Genomic DNA, 16803 nt, shown 5'->3' on the forward strand with positions numbered 1-16803 from the left:
AATGATAATGATAATTATGCACATTTTATTTTCCTACTGCACAGTATATCCAGCAGTACTTTGGAATAATGCCTGACATGCACACATTGTTCATTAGATAAGGCTTAACTCTTTTTTTTTCATTTTTTATCTGTAGAAAAAGAGAAAGTAATGACTCTTCAAGGGAAGTTATTTGCTTTTGTAGTTCTGGAAAGCCTGACCATCATGCTGACCTTCCAGGCCAAGCAGCTGCTATAATTAAGTGTGTCTTTTTTGTTGTACATCTTTAGGGATATGATGTGTCATGATTTCACTTTTCACAAGATGCCATTTGATGACTTCAGATGAACTGCAAATAGATGTGTTGTGTGGGTGGCTCTGCCAGATCTTCCATTTTAATTTTGAACTCAGAGGTGTTTTCCATGATGTGGAACCTATCAGATATTTTCCAGGTTCACACTTGGAACTTCTGTTTCATGGAAATATCAAACATTTGCAGCAGGAAATCTGGATTTGCCACAGCTCCCAATCAGAGATTGGAAAAGTTATTCTTTGGATTATAACTGCCAGGTCCCCCAACCAACATATGAACTGTTTTAGCTATACTCTGGATGCCACCTAGTTTTCAAATGGTTCACAGACATATAAATGTTAAGTAACCATATGAAGGCTGCAAGATAGCAGAAGCTGTTTATATTCAACAATTCACCAGACAGCTTCTTCATCAACTGCAGCTTTTGGAAGAAGAGGGTGAATACAATGGGAAAGTTTACACCCAGTCACAGTCTTCTGCTGGGCCACAAGAATATTCCAGATCCACACTACGCTATGGACTGATCATAGAATCATAGAGTTGGAAGAGACCATAAGGGTCATCCAGCCCAACCCCCTGCTGTGTAGGAATAATTATTCAAAGAAGTCCCGACAAATAGCCATCCAGCCTCTGTTTAAACATCTCCAGAGAAGAACATCCACCACTCTCCAAGGCAGTGTGTCCCACTATCAAACAGTTCTCACCATCAGGAAGTTTTTCATAATGTTGAGGTGGAATCTCTTTTCCTGTAGCTTGAATCCATGGCTCTGTGTCCCATTCTCTGGGGCAGCAGAAAACAAGCTTGCTCCATTTTCAAATATTATTCCTTCAAATATCTAAACATGGATATCATGTCACACCTTAACCTTCTCTTCCCCAGGCTAAATATATCCTGCTCTGTAAGTTGTTCCTCATAGGGCACGGTTTCCAGATTTTTCACTATTTTGGTTGCCCTCCTCTGTACACACTCCAGCTTGTCCACATCCATCTTGGATTGTGGTGGCCAGAACTGGTCACAATATTCCAGATGAGATCTGACCAAGAGCAGAATATAGTGGCACTACTACTTCCCTTAATAATTACAGCAGCATTCTGGACTGAAGCTATAATGGCTGGAATAAATTGTTGTAAACATTTTGCAGCTGTACAGTATTTAGCAGATTTAACAGTGCAATGCCATACATGCCTATTCCGAAATAAGTCCACTGAGTTCAGCAGGAACTCTATTTTTCCCCTATCTGGTTATCCAATGAAGAGTCAGTTAAAACATTGGATTTTAAAAATTTGGTTACAAAGAAATGAAGCAGAAAGGAGAAAGAAAAAGGAAAGGAGGAACAGAGAAGAGAAGTAAAAGTATGTAGGGCTAGACATATCAACTGAGCAGATTTCCAAAAATACATTTTCTTGAAATTGACATATATAAAATTTGTGAATGCATATATTTCATGATAGCTAAAGATTGACAGTAAGAAATTATTCTGCTACCTTAAAAGCACCTGGAATAATCACATTCACTTATCTAAAACCATCTTTAAACCAGGAAAAGGAAAATGTTTAATGTCAATATAAACTGCATCTCATTATGGACCTACCAGTATTGCAAGTCATCCTGCACAAACAAGGCAGTTTCTGTCTGGTGACTGGAAAAATCTAGAGCACTAAATGTAGTCATCAAGTTTCTTTGACCTACTACTAAGACTTACAAAAGTTTCAGTGTGCTTCTAAGCACTCTAATTCAAAGCAAAAATAAAATAAAATAAAAACGTAAAAAGAACAACATGAGAAGTTTTAAAAGTAAGAACAGACAAAAGGCTAACTTTCCAGAAGCCAAAAGATCACTAAGTTGATCTTTTCTAATGGATCTTTAAGTAAAGGCCATGTAAGAGATGATCCGGAGTTGAATGTGAAGCTATTCCAAAAACACAACTGAAGCTACTCATTGCTACATACTGTATCTTTCTCTTCATTTCCCATCAGACAAAACATAATAGGTTGGATCCTATTAATAATAGTATTATTATTATTATTATTAGTAGTAGTAGTAATAGTGCCACTGTACTCTGCTCTGGTCAGGCCCCACCTGGAATATTGTGTCCAGTTCTGGGCACCACAATTCAAAAAGGACATTGAGAAACTGGAGGGTGTCCAGAGGAGGGCGACTAAAATGGTGAAAGGTCTGGAAACCATGCCCTATGAGTAACGACTCAGGGAGCTGGGGATGTTTAGCCTGGAGAAGAGAAGGTTAAGAGGTGATATGATAGCCCTGTTTAAATATTTGAAAGGATGTCATATTGAGGAGGGAGCAAGCTTGTTTTCTGCTGCTCCAGAGAACAGGACCCGGAACAATGGATGCAAGCTACAGAAAAAGAGATTCCACCTCAACATTAGGAAGAACTTCCTGACAGTAAGGGCTGTTCGACAGTGGAACACACTCCTTCCTCGGAGTGTAGTGGAGTCTCCTTCCTTGGAGGTCTTTAAGCAGAGGCTAGATGGCCATCTGTCGGGGATGCTCTGATTTGGATTTCCTGCATGGCAGGGGGTTGGACTGGATGGCCCGTGCGGTCTCTTCCAACTCTATGATTCTATGAACGTTTACAATACATAGATTACCATTGAAGTGAATGTGCCATTAATCATGACTATTGATTTCAATGAGTCTGCTCAAAGTATTATTACTCCAAGGTACACACCAGCTCTTTGTGCAATCAGAAGTGACATCACATCACTTCTTTGAAATGACTGGTTTTTTGTAGTGATTTGACTGTGTGTGTGTGTGTGTGTGTGTGTGTGTGTGTGTGTGTGTTTGACTTTTTCTCTTTTTGGAGGGGCTGAATATTTTTTAATTGAAAACCTAGAGAGTCCAGGGTCTCAGGGGTCAAAACTGGGCTTCTGGGGGACAAAAAAATTAGCTCCACAATAGCTAGATGTGGCCCATGGGATGCTTTTCCCCCACCTCTGATATATCAAACTTCTTAGTATGACTGTAGCTACCATTCATGGCTCTATCAAGAGAGAGCCTATGTGAAATGGGTTATCCTCTAGGACAATATATAAGGAATGAAATTAAAAAGAGACATGTCTAGGTTATTTGTTGCCTTCAAGTCATTTCCAACTTAAGGAGACTAAAGGTAAATTTATAATTGGGTTTTCTTGGCAGTATTTGTTCAGAGGGGGTTTCCCATTGCCTTTCTCTGAGGCTGAGAGAGTTTGACTTGCCCAAGGCCATGCAATAGGTTTCCATGGCTCAGCAGAGATCTGAACCTTCATCTCCCAGAGTGTTAGTCCAGCACTCCATGGTAGCTTTCGGTTTCTAGGTTAATGAACTTTTAGCCCAGCACCCTAGCTGTTAGCCTAGTATGCCATATACACAGCTTATCAGCAAAGAACACTCTTGCAGGCTTCAGGTAGCATGTTGGACTTTATTCCATCTGCTCATCTACTAATTCACCACTGGCTAATGGTTATTAATGATTGGTTCAGGGACTCTAACCTAATGTAGCCATGCTCTGAACTACACATAAGAAATTATAGTAGGTTATTAGAATTTGTCAGAACAAAATGTTATAGCAGTACTGATGTTAACAGTAGTTATAGCTAAACTATGATCCAGCTAGACCAGTATTTCAAACTGGCTGTGTTAGCATTTCCAGAATAACTGCCTTGTATTTCATATAATTACAATGCATCACTTAAGAAAGCAAATTCCCAGTGATTTGGAGGCTCTGTGCTAGCTGAAAGTAATAAATAATTATCTCAGCAAAAGACTGATAAAATGACTGTGTATCATAAAAAGGACAATCACCCTGTTAATGCCTTGAGAACTCATTATATGTGCAGTCAAATGTACTAGAAGGCCAGATGTAGTAGTCTGTTATAAACACAACAAAGAATCTTGTGGCACTTTTAAGACTAACAGATTTATTGTGGCATGAGCTTCCATGGACTTTGTCAGATGCATGAAGAAAATGTAATCCAAATTAGAAACAGAAGGAAACTGGAAACTATTCAAATGCTATTAATAGAATTTGAAAGAGGAGATAGGGCTTTTCAGAATGAGGTCAAATGGATTAATGTGTTTTACTTGGATTCATATCTAAGAAGAAGGCACGTCTAACCTTATTTATATTAATATATTTTTTCACTGTTTAACTTTATGCAAGGCTAGGAAATCTTCTGGGGCAGACTTGGCACCATGGAGGGATGTAGAAAAAGAAAAGTCCCAATGCTATTGGCATTAGTTGCTGAAGTATAATTAAAGTGAAACTGAGCAGCTCAACAGACAGCCCCTAAGGGGGGCTCCGTGCCGCCCCTTTCCTCGCCTGATCAGGGCCCCGGCAGCCGCATGCTGCAGCCCTGATTTGGCCTTTCTGCAGCACAAAAAAGCTGCAAAAGCAGCTCCTTTTCACGCCATGGAAAGGGCATCATAGCCACCATGGTGGAGGTTTTTTGGCACTCCTTTGGTGCAGTGTGTTTAAACACTGTGCCAACAGAGCGCCATGATGCCCTCTCCAACTGTGTGATTGGGCACAGAGTGTTATGCCGGCATGGGAGTGGCTGGCATGCGTACACCACACCCCACTCCTGCGTACAACACTGGCTCTGAGTTCCAGCACTTTAAAGTAAGCCTGTAATAGCACTGTATTTAACCACAACCAGATGCCGCAGCCTCCAGAAGGACCAAAACCAACCTGCTTCCCAGCAGGTTCTTTCTGTGTCCAGAAGGGGAACTACAGGTGTGCTCATGTGCCATTATGATGCCCCTTCCGTCCAGTGTCATTTGGGTGCTGCACTGCCCATGCATCATCATAGTTCGAACTGTATGGATGGGCGCACGCCATGATGGCAGCTAGGCAGCAAAAGTAAGGCTAGGAGCACGTGGACACTCAGCCCTACCTGAACCCTACTGCACATGCAGGCTGACACAAAGTGCCAGTCTGTACTACTTCTAGGTTTTGGAAAGTCAGCTATGAAACATATATCACTGGATAGCAAGGTCAGGATCTTCCATGACATTGTATTTCTGATTTCTATATATAGTTGTGAAAGTTAGACAGTGAAGAAAACTGACAAAAAGAATAAACTCATTTGAAATGTGGCACTGAAGAATAGTTCTACAGTTATCATGGACTGCAAAAAAGACAAATAATTATGTCACAGAACAAATCAAGGCTGACATCTCCCTAGAAGCCAAAGTGGCTAAACTGGCTATTGTACTATGGCCATGTCATGAAATTAGAGGACTCATTAGAAAAAACAGTAAATGACTGGTAAAATGAGAGGCAGTTGGAAAAGGAAAAAGGAAAAGTGTGTTTTACAGGTGCATAGACTCAATCAGGGAAGCTACATTTCTGAATTTGCAAGATCTTAAAGGGGCTGTTAATAATGGTATATCTTGGAGGTCTGTCATTCATAAGGTCACCATAAGTCAAAGCCAATTTAACAGCCATTATGAACACCAAGAAGTTATTATCACTTCAGAAAGTTAAAAATATTGTATATAAAATGTACTGTGACATTTAGAACTAATGTATAATACAGTGGGTCTTCCATATTCACTGGGGTTAGGGGCACAAACACCCCATGAAAGTGGAAAAAACACAAATTAAAAATCACTATTTTTTTAAAACTGAGAGAACAGCTCTCTAGAAATCTCTAGGTCCTCCAGTGCAAATCTATGGTCACCTTCTTGCAGAGTTGTATTGCAGGACCTAGACATTCCTAGAGAGAACATATTAATCAAATCTGGGAATAATCAAATCCGCAAAAGTCAAAACCACAAATGTAGATGGCCAACTGTATAGTATTTTACCTATGCAGCAGATGTGGGGGGAGGGGGCTTGATGTGAGCTTGGTGTCTTGATTCAGACCATGCAACAAGTTAATAGTACAGTATAAACAAGTTTTGAATACATGAATATAGGAACTATATAACACTAGCTACTATTATGATCTATGGCAAATGTCCCTGGATGCATACAACTGCAGCTATTGTTTAAACTCAGCTAGGTCAATGGTGAAATTAAAACATTTTTGTTAAGCACATCTGGAAAATGTTTGGTAATTTATTTGGAGAAACCGTCAATGAATAAAATGCAACTCTAACAGCTGATTTACTTACATACCATCTTACATATGCTACTAACTGATTTGCTGGTGTGTTTTTTCCAAAACAATTTTTAAAAGGATATTACATTAAAATATTCGTCATCAATACAATCCAGTTAAAGCCATTAATAATCTGAGTATCGTGAAAGTAATACAAAAACAGTGATCAATTAATTCATGGGCTACATAGAGTCTTGATGGCCCAATTTTATCTGATCATTTCAGGGGGAGACATCCCCCAGATTAATCTTCGCAGGTCTTGAGACCCCTTGCTCCCTTGTTCATGTGTCTTTGTCTGGAGAAAATCTAATTTTGCCACTTAAAATTTTTATCTATGCTGCAGTCTAAGGATTCTGAACTGAACACTGGTACAGTATTCTGAATATTCTTAACTCACAGCTAAATCCTAGTGATCTTAAAGCAAGAGCAGAGATTAAAGATACTAATACATCCATGGTATTCGTAGCATCCTATATGTTTTTAAAAATCAATACTTACGCCATAATACCTGAAAGGTGAAACATTTCGGCTGTTATGTATGCCAGGTAACTGTATAAGAAGACAAACAGTGGCTCAATCACTCGGATTTTATGGGTATAACGAGTAGTAAAAGCTGCTACAAATCCCAGTATGATGCCAATCAAGACTCCACCAATGCCAACTACAAAGAAATTAGCAATTCCAGCAAATATGTCAATGACTTCAATTGTACGCATCTGGCAAAAAGACTTGAATAAGTTGTACAGGACCTATGAAAGGAAAAGGTTAACATTTTAGAATCCTGTTCATATCAGATCAGCATAATATTAACCTCAAATGTAAAAGAGTATAACTTAGCTGTTATAGTTTCAGATAGCAGAACAAGTTTAGAAATAAATACAATAATTATTTTTAAAACACAGGAAATAGGTGCTCTTGGAACACAAGCTGGTCAAAACAAGTTCTTTTAGCTTGAATTAGTATTTGAAATAAATGTGCTTACTTATGACAAGATCATGACCACGGTATTTCACTAGAGGATTGTGTGTGTGCATGTGTGTGTGTCTGTGTGGATGAGAAATTCTTAGTCAAACTCATTTGTAATACCTTTCTGTAACAATAAAAAATCTCTTAAATCCTTCTAAATAGGATGTTCATGTAGTCTACCAGTGGAGTCATGTTTATTATTTATTTTTCTAATTCCTTCATTGCTTTTTTTTCTTGTTAATTCATTTTCTAGCTGTTTAAACATATGGGTGTGAACCCAGACATCGTAATTTTCTAAGAATTTTGAATCTGTTCACCCATTCGTCATTATCTTTGCTCTATGATTCACAACCACAGGTGATCCATGAATTATATTCTGTACAGTTTAATCTTTGGCCCATGGGAGAGAATTTGACCATATAATAATGTTTATTTCATGCTGTCTGAATTTTCACAAGTTTCATTTGCTAAGAAAACTGCTGAATGTCTGATGTTCACAGAGTTTAAAAGTCATGCCCTCCACTTGAGCTCTTCCTGAATGACAATGTCCTCTTCATTCTCTCAGCTGCTGATTTGTTGTTGATGATGATGATGATTTAGCTAAAATTCAATAGTATTTCTAATAATTTCAGAATAGTGACTTAGGCTGGTGCCACACTACAGAAATAGAGCAGTTTGACACCACTTTAACGTCCATGTCTCAATGTGATAGATTTTATTGCATGCTTCCCTGATCCAGTCTCCCCCAGCACTTTTTGAAAGAACAGGATTTTCCCATTCTTTGCAAAGTAAAGGATACCATGATTGGGTATGGGATGCCTCCAGGCTGGGCACAGAGACATGCAATAAAATCCATCTTTAAAAGTTTTCATCCTGCACCTAGGTCAGGAAAGAAGGAAGGAAGGATGGGAAAGGGCAGTACAATAATCTTCACAGTTATAGCACTGTGATTCCACTTAAACTGCCATGGCAGTTCGGAAACTTCAGTGGGTCTATGCTGCTGCCAGAATGCTGACCAGAGCCAAATATAGGGAGCATATAACTCCCTTGTTAGAACAGCTTCACTGGCTACCAGCTCATTTCTGGGCACAATTCAAAGTGCTGGTCATGACCTATAAAGCCCTATACAGTTTGATCCAGATTATTTGAAGAAACATATCTCCCCATATGAACCTGGCAGAACACTATGATCATTTGGGGAAGGCTCTCCCTTGGTCCCATGCACCTGGTGAGGACATGAGAGAGAGCCTTCTCAGTGGCTGCTCTCACCCTTTGGAACTCCCTTTCGCAAGAGGATAGACTGGCCCCCTCGCTGCTTACCTTTCAATGGCAGGCTAAGAGGTTTTTATTTAAACAAGCATTTAAAACAAAAGCATGCTATGGTGGTTTTTATACTGAGTATGTGTATTTGTCATACCTTTTAACGTCTGTATATTTCCATGTAATTTTTTTACTGTTTTTAGATTATTTTAACTGTTTTTAATTTTATTGTAATGTGTTTTTTTTATCTGTGAGCCTCCTTGGGTCCCTTTGGGGAGAAAGGTGGCATAGAAATGAAATGAAATGAAAGATGACAGCATCCTATGAAATCATGGGGTTTGCATTTAATAGCAGTATTTAGAATGCTCAGCCAGAGATCACCAGTGCCTCAACAGACTAAAAATCCCAGGAGTGTGTAAAGTTGGCCTACAACTGCCAGTTCACCAGATGTTGTTGGCCTACAGCTTCCAATCGTGTAGGCAATGCCTCTGACAGAATGACTGGGCATTTCGAAGACTATTGATACTAGGCTGGTATAACTGAATGCTATGGGGCTGCATCAATGGAAATGGCCTATCACTCATCGTATTAGTTAGAGAAGCAATCTCTAAAAGACAAGTTTTCTGATGAAAGTAAAACATTAAATAACGAAGGGCCAGGATATTATTTATATTTATATATATTTACCATGAACTTTTATAAATCAGCCTTTAACCACAAGGGATCCCAGGGAGATATTGAAACATTAAAAATATATAAATGAAAAGCAATTACAAAATAAGAACTACTCAAGTACCAAACAACTCAAAGAACTTAAAATAATACTAGCCAGAATATACTGTTGTATGTGTTCTTGCACCCTTTCCAGTGGCAGATACAATGCATTACATATCTCACTCTTTATAGATGAGTTTAACGTATATGATGTCCTTGATTCAATTCACATGTGTACTCTGCAGTATTATAGTCATTTAAAATATGAATGCATCCTGACTCAAAGAGCAAAATGTGCATATGAAGGCTTTCCATACACAGGTGTGAAGATTTGCTTCATAAACCTCTGCTCTCACAATTTACAACTCTATGGTAATAATGGTTAGAAGGAGCTGTTACAACTTGGTCTTGTTTGTACAAACAAGCTATGATAATTAACCATACTTTGAAGTTAGTTTGATTTCAGAAACTAACCACAGTTTATTTTTGTGGGGACATAAAACCAAATTTTGTTTCATTGGTTAAAAACTGAATGATCTTTTCATCTTATTGATGCTGCTTTGGAGAAGAAAGGGAAGGGTAATAAATTTCTTTAAAAAAAGAAAATGCAGAAACCACACCATGAAAATGTTAATTAGACTGCAAAAAAAAGCAGAACTTTTATAACAGATACAGCAGAAGGATGCATCCATTTACTTAAGCAGAAGATTTAATAATATCCATCTCATCAAAGATTTTGCAACTATGAGTCTGGTGAAACTGAGGGTATCTTCCATTATTTATTAAGCTGCCCAATGTTTTTATTATATCTCCAAGGCATGATTTGTATGGTATAAAATATCCTAATAAAATACAGAAATCTCAACAACAACAAAAAAGTCACCAAGGCATAATTTGCTTACCTGCATCTTCAATTGTTTGTCAGATAGAATCACCCTAGAACACATGTGTACAGTGCTAGGAGGCAGTGATATTTTATCTACAATTCTGGTTGCAAAATTTGCCCTGATTTCTAGAATTATTGTTTGAATTATTGTGTACTTTATTAGTGTGCCCATTGTATTAAAAGAGAAAGTTTTACTGTAAATCTTACTCCTGCCCCCATGTATCCACTGTTTGATAACCATAAATGTCAGATTTAACTGATTTGTACTTTTATATGTACTTTGCATTTTTATGCTTTTAATTGTGATGGCCTATGGCTATAATAATATAATAATAATAAAGATTTATTTATAGCCCGCCCAATCACGAAGAATCCGGGCGGGTTACAACAATAAAATACATCAATTACAATGAAGTTAAAAATCAAACCCTAGACCTACCGCCCCCCCATACCCAGTACTAAAACAGAATTAAACAATAATAGTATAACAAAACAATGAAGTTACAAGTTATAGATACAGTTACTTCAACAGATTTAATTAGAGGGCAGTTTGCCAAACAAAAAGAGAGGGCAAAACATTTAAGCCCCAGACAGCCTTTGCTTTGAAGCACTTTAGCATATGATTTAAATCTACTGCACAGGAGTGAAAATGAACTCTGAGCAATGCTTTCCCATCTCACATTAAAGCAGCTTGCTCACTTCCTTGTTCCATTCCCCAGGCATTCCTTCCTCCTATCAAATGTCTGCCATTAAATTTAGGCATTAGGGCAGTTTATTTTCAGCAGAATGGAGCAGTCACTGAATCTCAGCACTTCAGTCTGCAGGTGAAGAACTGCATGTTTGAATGATCCCTATTGAAAAAAAAATCCTACTTTTAGAAGAATGTCTTACAAGGGGGGGGGGGGGGGGCAAAGAATGGTATGCTTTCCCATATCACATTAAAGCAGCTTGCTCACTTCCTTGTTCCATTCCCCTGTTCAGTATTTACAAGTACAGTATTTATGAGATCATAACTTGGATTTATGATCTTTTTGTTTGGGGGATTCATGTTCAGGTTGCTGATGACCAGACATGACTCCAAAAACCTACCTCTTAAGCCAGGAAGCAGCCCAACCAAATGGTGCCTGTGGCTGCATCTGCACAGCAAAATTAATGCAGTTTGGCACTGCTTTAACTGCCATAGTTCAATGCTATGGAATTATGGGATTTGTAGTTTTGTGAGATGTTTAGCCTTCTCTGTTAGAGACCTTTGCTGCCACAGCAAACTACAAGTTCCAGGATTTCATAGAATGGAGCCATAACAATTAAAGCAATATCAAATTGCATTAGTTCTGCACTGTAGCAGCCACCTGAGGTGCTGAAGATTGCAGCACAGGGAAATGATAGTGTTCTCCCTGTCCCAGTGCACATTGCAACAAGCAGTTCTGGCAAGACCCTGAGGCGTCTCTCCATCTACTTATCTCAAAGTGCTACTCAACACAAAGATAGCTGCAATCATAATTTCTAAGTGACCCAATCCACAGTGTATTGGAAACCCTCTAGCTGGGGTGCTACCTGGTTACAACGTAGGTTTTGGGTGGTTAGCTTCAGCAGAAATAGCTACAATGAAGGGGCTCAGTCATTTTAGCTATGTCTGATGATGCAGGAGCCTGACTGTTCTTGGAATTTTATCTCCTGATGTTAGACTTTTGTGTGTGCTTTTTGGAAGAAGGAACATTCAAGCATACTTCCCCACCTTCTGCTACCTAAAGTGGTCGAATATGCTCTCATATAATAGGCACTGACTGCTACATGTACCGAAAAGAAGAAACAATGAGTAATCAAATTCTTCTGAATTAATAACAATACAAAATTCAATTCAACAAAACTGGGGAGCATCTACTTATGGAAGTCTTTTATAGAAGACAGCTGCAGATATGATACCTATGATATCATAGCTGTACAGGCTATGAAATCTAATCAAAATCACCAAGCTAAGAAGTAAATCTGACTGGGGACACAAATAGCTTTAGTCACCTTGGTGTGTGATCTAAACTAGGAAGAGTAAAAGATAATGTGGTGGTTCTTCTTGGAATTTTCAACAATATTTATTATCAAAAAACATGGTAGCCTTCCAGAATTTTTAGTGGCTATGGTTCTTGACAGCATTGTTTTCAGTGATTGTGGTTGTGTTTGTGAAATTCTCACAGCAGGTTTGTTACTACTAGTGTTCAGTTCTGAAAAGTTATCTTATGGGGGTTTTTAAAGCTCAATATCAAACACTATATACTTGCATGAATCTGCTCAGATACGTCATATAGCGTTTGGGTTTAAGTCTCATCTGTATTTTGGGAATACCTGTCCATCCCTAATTCCATGGAGGATGTGTCAGTCATGAATCTGTCTAGATATGGATGGAGGTGAACAAACTAAGACCCTATCTCATGGGGTTGAAACTCCAGCTTACCTTTCCCAAATTCAATGCTAATTCGGGAGGCAACCGGGTCCTATCACACAGAAATCGTCACCAAATTGCTACCCAGGTCCATCCTGGATGCAGCCCAGGTCCTGTAAGCCACTTCAGCAGCCATTTTTAGTAATCGGAAGCTTCCTAAGGGTCCTAAAGCTCAGTCCAGATGACACAGATGTTGGTTAGTAGACAATTCAGCCTAGTAGCTTTACAACCTTTTCTTGATGGAGCTGCACTCCCTGGGTAGGACCAAGTTTATGGCTCGGGAGTGTTCTTTAACTCTGCGCTGCTCCTAGAGGATCGGGCAACACTTATTCATCTTCAGTTAATACAAGAATCTGACCATTTATTATTTGTGCCTTAAGGACCTTTTGCTATCACAGTGCACTCTACGTGGATCTGCCTTTGTAATGTGTTTGGAAGCTACAGCAAGTGCAGAATATAGCAAGCAGGATGTTGTCTGGTGTGCACTAGTCGCAAACCAGTTCCACTACTTTGAGTTTGTTTCTAAGTCAAGACACTGATTCTGTCATATAAAAACCTAAACAGCTTTTGGCCAAGATACCTGAAAGACTATTTCCTGCCTTTTGAACCTGTCTGGTCTGACATCTTTATTAAAAGTCCCGTTGCATTTTCCACTATCCAGTGAAGTTAGTGAATGGGTACACGGGATAAGATGTTATCTGAATTAGCACCTCAGTTGTCAAACTCCCTCCTATATGAGGTCAGGGTAGTTCCATCCCTATTTAATATTCACCAGGAAGTTAAATCTGCATTGGTTTGACATACCTTTGGCTTTTAAAACTGTTTTTGATCTTTTTAACAAATAATGTTTGTCATTATGTTTTGTTTGTATGTGATTATGATTTTACTGTCCATTACTTTAAATTTCCTGGAAAAGCCATATATATCTAAATTTCTTTATAAAACACAAAAACACACACATGTTATAAATAAATGTGTAGTATAGTTTCTACTGCTGATCATCACAGAAGCATCTGTTCATTGGAGAAATCAGAATGCAGGATTAGATGGACCTTTGGTCAGATCTAGCAAAGCTTATCTTATGTTCTTATGTTCTCAACATAATAATAGCACATTTTATAAATATTTCATAAGCCTCCAAAGCATAACTGGTAAAATCTGCTAGTATATTATTAGATCACATATAGTGTATAGTGAGCAATCTATAAGATTTTTAGACTTTTTCATTTATTTATTTTTAATTTAACAGAACATTCCATTGAGGAAGACTCATGTTATCATGAAGACAACTAATCTCAAAGCATTGGCTGTTAGCTAAGTGTTATTGATCTAAAAATCTATAAGGCAGGTTTAGGGAACCATGTGGTTCTCCAGATGTTATTAGACGCCCCTCATCCTTAGACAGAATAGCCATTCGTGAAGAATGATAGGAGCTGTCCAGCAACATCTGGAGAACCAGATATTGCCCATCCCTCAGATAACTCATAAAAAGATGTTGATTGTTCTTAAGCAAATAGTTATATTCATTTTAATTCCACTGATCAGACTATCTTAATCATTTCCAACACTAAACATCATCATTGCCTTCACAACTTTACTCCATGCAACACAAAATATCAAGACATCCAAGGAACTTCATGCTGTGTATTAAAAAAGGCTTCCTCAACTTTCACAATTTGGCAGGAACAGTCCAAATTAATCCTTTGCCATCCACTTTTTCAGCTGCTTTCAAAATATCCCAATTTTTCTCTCTTCCTCCCACTTCCACCCTTTAGGTTTTCAGCTTACTTCAATCACTGCAAACTGAGTTCAAAGTACAAAAGTAATTTGTACTCAATTAACTCAGCAGTGAGAGAAAGGGGTAGCACAATCTTTCCCTTCCCTGCAGACTCAGGGAAAAGCAAACTGCTGTAGCCACTTCGACATTCTTTGGAGGGGAGGGTTCCTCATTAATAATTTATACCATTTTGGTCACACTCTGATGTTGCTTTGGCCATATGTGTCCTGGTTGTCATCTGTGAAATACTGGAGGATAGGATGATGTGGAAAATAATTTGTTCTAGAATGGAGACAGGAATGCAGAGAGGAGCAGAACCAGTTCAATACAAGACTGGATCCTGGATTAGCAGACTATAGTGGGTGTTTTATTCCTATTCCATGTACAATTTGTCAGGACTCACATATGACATTTAAATATGTACACAGCCAGAAGCCTAAATCCAATTGCTAATGCCAAATGAAATGCAGCCATTAAATTAATTGACTTTACACAAGGGTTGGCTTTGCATTCAGCTGTTGACTCATTGTCTCTACCTCAGTTTGAACTAGCAATTAGGTGCAAACACACATTGTTTAGTTCATATCATAGTGGACCCTCACAAAATCTTTTCATAACTGAGTAATTCCCTCCACCGCCCATCACCCAAGGGTCTTCAGAGGAAATGAGGACACTGTGGTTTACTTCTACTGCAACTCATCCCTGAGCAGCAGTGTATCCATGAATGGTTTGAAAACTATGTGAAAATTTCTCATAGGACTTGTTATAGTCCTTGCATAATTCCATTGTGAGATGATTAATGATAATTTAAAAGGTTTCAGCTTCAACAACAACAACAACACCTAGATAAAATGTTGGGTGGAGCATCAACATTTTCACTATGATATTTCTTTTATTACAAAGCTCCACTATGTAGGTTCACATTAGACTGGTGGCATTCAGCTACATATCTTGCTTTTCTTTATTACATTACAAGTCTAGCAGGGGATGGAATATCAGAAGAGAAGCATGTGTTTCTTTCCTCAGCACAGTTAGAACCAAAGTGCCACCACTGTGAAGCTAGAATACATAAGAAAACTGTTTTCATTGGTTCCAATGGCAGGAAAAGGTTTTCTTCCCATTTCTATGAGCTTTATACCAGTAAGCTTTCTAGTCATGCACACAAGTCCACAATTCACTAAGAAAAGACAAAGAGGTAAACTTGAAAGTTATGTACCTAGTGAAGATCTAATTTGGCCTTCAATATTTTCTTCTCAAATAGCCAGTTTGATGGTCCATCATTTGCAGATCTTTGACTGGCTTCAGTGTGCTGAGCATGCATATGACTTCCTTATTACAATATCTCCACTGGATACCAATCCATTTCAAGATACAGTTCTGGTTATGACCTATAAAGCCCTATGCAGTTTGGGTCCAGGCTTTTTAAAGGGAGTGGAGTTTATCTGATATGTCTCTCTCTCACACACACAAAAGTACCTTATGGCACTGTATGCAAAGAGGAGTTTAAATGCGTATCAGGGCAAAGCAGACTGGCAGCTCGGCCAAGGACCATGGCAACTGGGTGTCCCATATTAAAGCAGGCCATTACCACAGTCTCAGATGGGCCACCGACCAGGATCGGCTTTTTGCTGCTTCTTTTGCCGGAATCCTCAGAGCAGCTTCCAATCATGTTGGGGTCTGCATTGTCTGCAAATCAAAAAGCAGCTGGAAGCCACACTTTATGGCCTGTATGTTTCGGGCCTCAGAAAGTAATCCAAAATCTTTGATTACCCTTATTCAAAGGGGCTATCAGAATCTTGTGCCAACAGAGATTCTGTAAAAGATACTACTTTGCCTATTCTGCATTTTCCATGCTCTGAGACAAGTATATGAAAGTTAAAAGAGGGGTATTTCTTTATTTGAGCAGAAGAATACTATGCATTTAAGAAAGAAAAAGGATTCCAAGGGCTATCTATGTATGTTTGGGAGAGGACTGATGACATTGTTTATAAAATAGTAATTTAGCTGCTATAGCAGGAACTGATTGATGCAAACAAAGACTTTTCAAAAGAAAACTGAGTGAAGGCCAAGGTCTAATAACGTCCCTTGTGTAACAATTGTCACTTATGGAAATGGATTGCTCAGGTAAATGACATATATAATCTTTTAAAACCAATCCAGTTAATGATTAAACTGTGCTCCCATCTAAGGGCTGCAAGATGAATTACATAAAGTAATAATCTCAGAGCACTTTTAAGCAGGCAAGTGTCCACAATGAGACACTGCTATGTGAACCATCTCAATGTAATATTCATTTGAACTCCAGGCTGTGATACTTATCCCATGTGTCAGGTTGTGCCAATGATCCCTTTCTCACACCTTCATATTTC

The 16803-nt window shown here is 38.5% G+C and overlaps 1 protein-coding gene across 1 annotated transcript in view; it reads right to left on the reverse strand.

Annotated features, from left to right (window-relative positions):
- The window catches only part of LOC149319265 (sodium/hydrogen exchanger 2-like), a 50368-nt gene that overhangs the window by 23848 nt on the left and 9717 nt on the right, over positions 1-16803 (reverse strand). The window contains exon 3 of the mRNA XM_089508009.1: positions 6896-7146. Within this exon, the coding sequence (XP_089364135.1) occupies positions 6896-7146 (251 nt within the window). The remainder of the gene's footprint in view (positions 1-6895; positions 7147-16803) is intronic.

This window comes from Sceloporus occidentalis, unplaced genomic scaffold (genome assembly GCF_023333645.1).
Source record: "Sceloporus occidentalis isolate IW3139 unplaced genomic scaffold, rSceOcc1.0.p SCAF_2, whole genome shotgun sequence".
Taxonomy (NCBI): domain Eukaryota; kingdom Metazoa; phylum Chordata; class Lepidosauria; order Squamata; family Phrynosomatidae; genus Sceloporus; species Sceloporus occidentalis.